This window comes from Chamaea fasciata, unplaced genomic scaffold (genome assembly GCF_029207755.1).
Source record: "Chamaea fasciata isolate MVZ Bird 193981 ecotype frontalis unplaced genomic scaffold, bChaFas1.0.hap1 SCAF_12, whole genome shotgun sequence".
Lineage (NCBI taxonomy): Eukaryota > Metazoa > Chordata > Aves > Passeriformes > Sylviidae > Chamaea > Chamaea fasciata.
The window spans coordinates 20971722-20979086 of NW_027094097.1; the positions used below are offsets into that span (position 1 = coordinate 20971722).

At 51.4% G+C, this 7365-nt stretch overlaps 1 protein-coding gene across 1 annotated transcript in view; it reads left to right on the forward strand.

Moving 5' to 3' along the window:
• LOC136296103 (hydrocephalus-inducing protein homolog) overlaps nt 1-7039 on the forward strand; it is a 195479-nt gene extending 188440 nt beyond the window's left edge. Inside the window, 5 exon segments of the mRNA XM_066194927.1 lie at nt 251-474; nt 2388-2455; nt 4511-4611; nt 5530-5630; nt 6874-7039. Of these exon segments, the coding sequence (XP_066051024.1) occupies nt 251-474; nt 2388-2455; nt 4511-4611; nt 5530-5630; nt 6874-7039 (660 nt within the window).
• Nucleotides 7040-7365: the final 326 nt, after the last annotated feature.

Consider the following 7365-nt stretch of genomic DNA (forward strand, 5'->3'; position numbering starts at 1 on the left):
CTACTGACCAGAGGTGGACTGCTCTGTGTCCGTGGGATAACCCCAGGGTGACTCCAGTTATGAGGAGTTATGTGAGCTTCGCATGAAAACCCAAAGGCAGAACTTGTCCTGTTGTATTTTTTTGACTTCTGCCGTCCAGCAGCACAAAGCATCTTCTGCCTTTTCTGGGTGTTAATTGCGCCATTAGAAAATGACTCCCAAGAAGGGAAGATTTCACGTGTACTTGCATTTTGTTTTCTTGCTGCTGCAGGTGAAACTGATGAACAAAGGAGTTCTTGATGCTCCCTTCACCTATATCCCTTCAAACACGGAAGTGGGCTGCTGCTTCAAGTTTGTACCCGAGGAGGGCCTCATTGCACCAGGTGGGATCCAGACTATTCAGATCTCCTTGGATGCCGCCGTGTTGGGGCGGTTTGAGGAACCATTCCAGTTCCGTGTGGCTGGATCTCCTACGCCTGTGATCCTGACCATCGAGTAAGGACTCTGGGAGCTTACTCTGGGTGGGCACATCTGTAGCTGTCTCTGGGACATCCCCCACCTACCTCATTTTGGGGTCGGGCAGAGAAAAAAGATGTTTCCTGAGGTCTTAATCTCTGCTCTGATCCTGGCATTGCCTTAGTGTGGGGGTGCCTGCTGCCCTGTGTGGTACCCGGGAGCTGGAATGACTCCTCCCTGCAGGGATGTCCCTCTGCCTTGGGCCATGGCAGGCAGTGGCATGGATCAGCTTTGGGCAGTAGCTGCTCTGGGATGTCCCCCCTGAGCACCCAGCAAGGCCCCCAGGGCTTTGGAGATGGGCCAGCCTGGGTGATTCTCCACCAGCAGCAGTGTTTTGAAAAACTTCTGTTAATAATCCATCCCAAACGGGCAGCAGCAGCCTCAGCTCACCTCTCATGGCCATGCATGGAGGCAGGCTGTGCTCCGAGCTCCTGTGCAGAGTGCTCTGCTACCTCCTTTCCACAGCCAGGAAAAGGCTGATGTGGGAGACAGGGAACTGTGCAGCAGGAACCGTCCCAAGGACATGGGCTTCATCCCATAATCCTGGCCCTGCAGAAGGGAGAAGGGGTGATGATGGGGGAGGCAGAGCTCAGTCCTCAGGACCACAGCAGCATGAGGGCTTGTCCCTGCTAGCCTGAGGCGTGTGCTGGTAGGATAACGTAGTGTAAGCAGGAAAGCTGACGCTGGCTGCTCTGGAGCTTTGGAGCTAGGCTGCTGCTGTTGGGAGGCACTGGATCAGGGCAATAAAGAAATGAAAGCAATCTGCAGTTGATTATACCAATAAGATAAGGGAGATGGATTAAAAAGAACATGAAACTTATTACTTAGCAGGAGAACAGTGTTGACTAGGTCTGCCCATAGTAGAGAAACAACTACACTGGCTTTGCTTTTGGAGAAAAAGTGCTGCTATTTTTATTTTGGAAATCAAGAGGGAACCTTTCACCATCAAATAATTGATTCTCCTCTGTCCCTCCCCCAAACTGGTCATGCGTGGGATGTTATTCCATAAGCAGCTTTCTCCTTGAGCAAGAGAAGGTGTCTCTTGTTGAGATGTGTAGAGCGGAGCCAGGAGCAGTCCTGTGAACACAGTAGAAGACACAGTTCACTGGTCCTTGACTTTTAACCAAAAGGCAGGGTGCGCATTGATTGGCGTCAACCATGAAATAAACTCGTGTTGGGCAGCTTCAAGTGCTGCCTTCAGTGGATGTTGGTGACTTTTAGTGCCTGTCTGCTGAGTTCAAGGCCAGGGGAGGAGGTGTGGTAGATTCAGGACACCCATGTTTGGTTGTTTAAGCTATTGCTCCTGGCTGTGCCAGCTGGTGCACTAGTGACAAGCTGGTCCTTTCCTCTAGGATTCATCTGTCCACTGTGTAGAACTGTTAATGCTCTTTTTGGAGGATGTTTGGGGCTCCCCTGGCTTCATGTCTCAAAACTCTGTCTGTAATGATTGTGTGGGTCAAAATCTCCTGAGAAAGCTCCTCCATGGGAAGACCAGTTACAGCCAAGTAGCAAAGCAGGGAACCTGTGGCTGGAAAGGCTGGTTACAGAAGTTTGTGGGGACACCTTTATGTCCATCCCATTACAGATGGGGAAACTGAGGCACGGAGACAGGTCTGGGTAGGTGTTCAGGGTCCCCCATGGGACCACCGGCAACTTGGGGGCTTTTCCTGCCTGCCCTGCGTCCAAAGCCCCATCAGTGGCTGTGGGCTGCTGGCCTCTTGGCTTTAGCTGCCTCCTGTGCACATGGACACTGTGCTGAGCACATGGTGGTGTGTTGATTTGAAACCCACGATGCCCCTGACACCAGGTTTTGTGCCCCCAAGCCACGACAGCCGGAGGCTTTGCAATTCCCTTTAACGCAGCCATTTCCTCCTGTGTCCCTGTCATCGCAGGGGGTGTGTCGTCGGGCCGACTTTACACTTCGACACCGATGAGCTCGACTTCGGTGACATCTCCTTTGGTGAGTGTTCCCTGCGCTGGGACACAGCGGGAGGGATCTGTGTGCTCCAAAATGGAGCACTTGAACGTAAAAGCATCCAGCACTGCTCATGTTCTGCCACAACAGCCTCTTCAGGGTGTGAACTGCAGGTGCCTCAGGTAGCATTTTGCCATTGTGGGATCAAATAGGAGCAAGTATTTTCTGGTGTCTCTGTCCTGGTTTAAAAGACAGATTCTGCCAAGGAAGGTGGCAATCTTCACGGAATGGAATGATGACCCTCCTCTCTCCAAATTACTATACCTTTGAAATTACAGGGCTTCCAGGCAAAAATATGGAAAAGGAATAGCAGTTCGTTACTAGAGTATATCCGGACAGCACAGACAACAACGCAATGCCAGAAGTTTCCAACCCGCCGAGTCCTGTTTTCCCCTTTGGTGTGGTTATGATCACAGGCTGGAGGAGCGGTGGGCTCTGGCAGGGCAGTGATTTCCCTCCCAGCCGGCACGGGCAGGGAGGGAAGGAGGAAATCGCTGCTTTTGCAAACTACGGGCAGCAGGAGATGTGGGCACTGGCAATCGGGAGCAGGCAGAAGCGGGGACGGCGGGCAGGTTCGATCACGGTGCTGAGCCCGGCGTCAAGCGCACGACGTCCCGCAGCAGCACGCTGCCGACCTTCCCGAGCCCCGGCGGAAGGACGGAAAGGTCTGCCCCCTGCAAACCTCGGCTCCGACTTCACAACCGCCCGCGGCATCACGGCACAGCTCCCAAAGAGCCCCGGATGGAAAAGCCCACCCGCACAGCCGAGACCACCCCAAACCCCCTGTATTTCCCTTCCCAGACTGAGGCCAAAATTCACTACGAAACCTAAACTCATAACAATGAAGTTGTTGAACGTTTTAAGAAAACTAATTGCCTCTCCTGATCTGCTTCTTCGCCACCCTGCATCACCACTGAGGCACTTGTTAAGTTGCCTTTTGAATAAATGAAACAAGAAAGGCAACAGGTAGAAACGCATTCCTAAGGTCTCTTCAGCTGAAGGCAGCTGTTGTATCTTTGCTTCTTTTTAACTGTTGTTGACTGTTGTCTGCATGTGGTGACCTCAGTCTCATTTGAGGTTTTGACATCTGTGTTTGTCCCTTTTGTGCTTCTCTTGCCTCCCTGCTGGAGTCACTGCTGGAGCCGGCAGTGATTACTGTTGATGGGCACAGAGAAGCTCTGGGCTGCGCCTGCAGTTGTTTTTTTCCCCCACCTGTGTTCAAATGACTCTTGGTGAGCAGGCCTGGGGAGAAGTCTCCTCCCCACAGAGCTGGCCAGCCAGTCCACTGCAGAGCGGGTTGTGGCTGGTGTCCGGGCTCTGCAGGACATCCCCACCATGCGTGGCACTATCTCTGGCTTTCCAATATGGAAAGCAAATCTCAGAGTTAAGGTGGGGTAAACCCTTGCAGGCAGCAATCACAGTGAGTAGTATGGGTGCGATGTCCCCGCTTGTTGGGTCAAGGCTCGGGTTTGCCTCCAGCTGAGTGGGCTCTGAGCTGTCACATGCCCAGTCTGTTTGGCCCAAACCAAAAGACGCCTTAAGAATTCTGCAGAGAGAAACTGCATTAGGGTGCTTTGCATCACGTTCTAGTTCCTGATTTCATCCTCACTTTCTTCTGCTGTAGCTTCTTCTCAATGGCGACTCACTCTTTATGTATCTTGAAAAGGGTAGGAGTGTTGGCAGACTTAACAGGGAATTTTACAGTTTGAATTTTCAGAGGAAATGCTTGGTCTGGGTGCACAGTCATCAGGGAGAAATAACTGGTGCTGGTTTGGGGCAGGTGAGGGAGCTTCTCCCCATCAGAAAGAGAGAAGCTTGCAGTGTTGAGCAGGGCTAAGAGCAGGCATTTTCAAGGCTACAGTCTGGAATCAGTGTTAAAGGGAACTAAGTGACGACTAATTCCTCTTGCAGCTTCTCAGTAATCTGTAGTTCAGATAATAAAGAGCTAAACTCCAATCACGCTTTCATGCTACCAGGGTATTCCCACCGGGAGTCACGACATAACTGGTGCCTAAATGGATATTTGTGTCCTTTTCCTAGGCTTTCCCTACACCAAGACCTGTCGCCTCACTAACACCTCGCGGTGTCGGACGATGGCACTCAGCCTGCTGTTAGCAGCTTTGAGCAAATACTCAGCGACAGTGAGCCCTCCTGGAGGGAGGGAATTCATTTTTCTGTGAAGCCAAGGGAGTTTACACTGAACCCCAGCGAAAGGACCCTCCAATCCCAGGAACACCAGGATATCGAGGTATGGGAAGAGTCCAGCCACACACACTTCAGCAGCGGGTCTGAAGCTTCACGGGAGTGTGGGAGGGCTTTAGCTCTGATGCCAGCTCTGATCATCGTGTGAGCGAGGATCTGCACTGGCGTGGGGCCTCTGTGAGCTGGGTTACTCGGGACGTTCCTGAAGGAGCACTGATTTGTTTCCAAAATCACAAGCTGAAATCATGTCCCATAATGGTCAAGTACTGAAGGCATTTTGGTGTTTTTGAGAGCAATGTCTTTGATTGCAAGTGGGCAGAGGACGGACGAGGACCAAAGGTGGCTGTTAGAGAGATGTCATTATATAAAGCAGTTTGCTTTTCTTCTTGGTCTCATTTCTCCTGTCCTGGGGAGTAGAATGATTTGTGTTCACTGCAGGGATCTCCAGTGAAGGCAAAAAACTCTGCGGCCATGAACTGCCCAGCACCTGCTGGCCCACGCTTTGTCTTCAGCTTCCTGCTGTAAAGCTGAACTCATTCTGTTCAAGTCAGCAGATTTCCACTGCATTTATGTCATTGTAGTCAGATGAAAATTTGCCCCTTAATTTGAACACAGTGCTGCACAGAGCTTTAGTCTAATGTTTTAATTTAGCTGACCTATGCCCTGATAGCAAGGTGTGCTTAACAAATCTGGTATTTGCCAGAAGGCTTTTGTCACTCTTAGAGACTGCTCTACACGTGGAGCGGCAGAAGAATTAAGGCAAAATCCTCCCTTTTCTTACCACAAAAACTGGAGGACATCACACGTGAGTCATGAACTTTTGTAAAGAAGAATTTACTGCTCTTCTCTTCCACCAGGTGACCCTGTGTTCCAACACTGTGACGGAATACAACCGGAAATTGCTGGTGGACCTGGAGTGGTTTGGCAAGGGAGTGGCATCACTGATCATCAAGGCCAGGTACCAGCACTTCCCTGGCCTCCCCCAGCGCACTGCCTTGCACAGGACGTGCTGGCTGCAGCTCCCAAGGAGACGTGTTGTTTAATGACCTCATGTTCTGCCCAGCTGGACATGAGAACAGCAGTGCTTGAAAAGCAGCCTGTGGTGAAAAGCAGCCCTGCTGACAGCCCAGCGTGGTCCTGGGTCGTTTTCTAAAGGGACCAGGAATGATATCATTTATTGACCTGGTGCTTGAGGTGAAGCAAATTTCCCAAGGGCCTCCTCGCCTTCTTCCTGCAAGAGGTGGAGTTGTGCTGGGTTGCAACCAGCCCGCGTTGGCTTGGGGCACACCAAGCAGTCTGCTGAGGGTCAGGGTCTGGTTCTGTTAACGAGGGCACGTGACAGTGGGGAAGTGGCTCACAGCAAGAGAGGTGAGGGCAGGATCTTCAGAGGGGAAATCAGTCCTTGATGTGGCAGGTCAGCTCTACTTTTTCCCCTTCTCTCTGCTTCCTGTTTTGAGCTTTGATGTTCTCAGGCTTAAAGCAAAAGTTGTTCTTGCTCCAGCAGAATTCCATCCTGCTGTGCTGCTCTAGGTGTCAGTTTAATGACAAGAGGGATGCAGTTCCCTGGTGCTGTTCCCACTCCCAGGCAGAGCCATCTCGTCAGTGCCTGGGCTGCCATGTTTGAAAAGCAAGTGCAATTGGGGACAGTCAGTATTTGGACCTGTGGAGTGAAGGACCAGGGGAGTTGTAGGAACTGGGACGGAGTGATCTCCCACTCTGTGGGGCAGGTGATGTCTCATGCCCTCCAAGGCTGGGGCAAACAGCTGAGTTCTCAGGCAGGGTAACAGCACCATGGGAGAGAAGGGAGTCCTTTTTACTGAGACACTAGAGTCGTGTGTTCCTGGAGCCTTACTGAGCACTGATCCCTGTTGGGAAGGCTCCCCCAGAGCTCATGGATCACTGGGACTGTTCCAGGAGTTCTTGCAAACCTTCTTGGGCGAAGGAGGGGCTGAGGCAGCTGTGGGACCAAGTGCTCTGCCTGGGGCACTTGGCAGCCTCTGGGTGCTGCCTCTCAGGTTTTGCCCCTCCTCGACAAGACATGTTTGAGTGGGAGGACTTTAAAGGCAATTTTTCACCGTAGGCCTGTTAAATGTGTATTTGACAGTGACAAAGGTGTTGTGCTCCATTTCACAATCTTTGGGGGTAAACGTTCTCCATTCTCTCAGTATCTCTGATTCCCTTGGGGTCATCTCTTTGCCCAGATGTTTCGTTCCTGAGCTGCAAGTGTACCCCCAAAACCGGGGGATCCATGAGTGCGACCTGAAGGCCCCGTTCGTGAGGAAGTTCTTCATTTGGAATAACACCCACCTTCCTGGCTGCTACGGGCTTATTCCCCAGGTTTGGCATCGCATCCACCTCCTCCTCTGAAATATTATTGTGGAGATTATTAGGGGGGAAGAGGGTTTGGATAAGACCTTGCCGGTTCCTATTCAGTCTTAAAGATCTGCTGAGAACAGGATCCTACCTGAATGTTAGCTTTAGGATGCAGTTTAATCTCTTGAGGAAAGGGCTTACGTTCTAGTCTTCAGGGTGTTTTCTTGTGGGAGATCTTTGAGGGTTGTGAAAAGCTGCTGCATCCACAGACACCAGTGCTTGTGCTGGCAGCCTCCTTGCAGAACCCCCTGAGAATGCTAAGCCTACAATTCTTGGATCTTGTTTGTGCCTTTTACCTTTGTCCTGGGGATTTTTAAAAA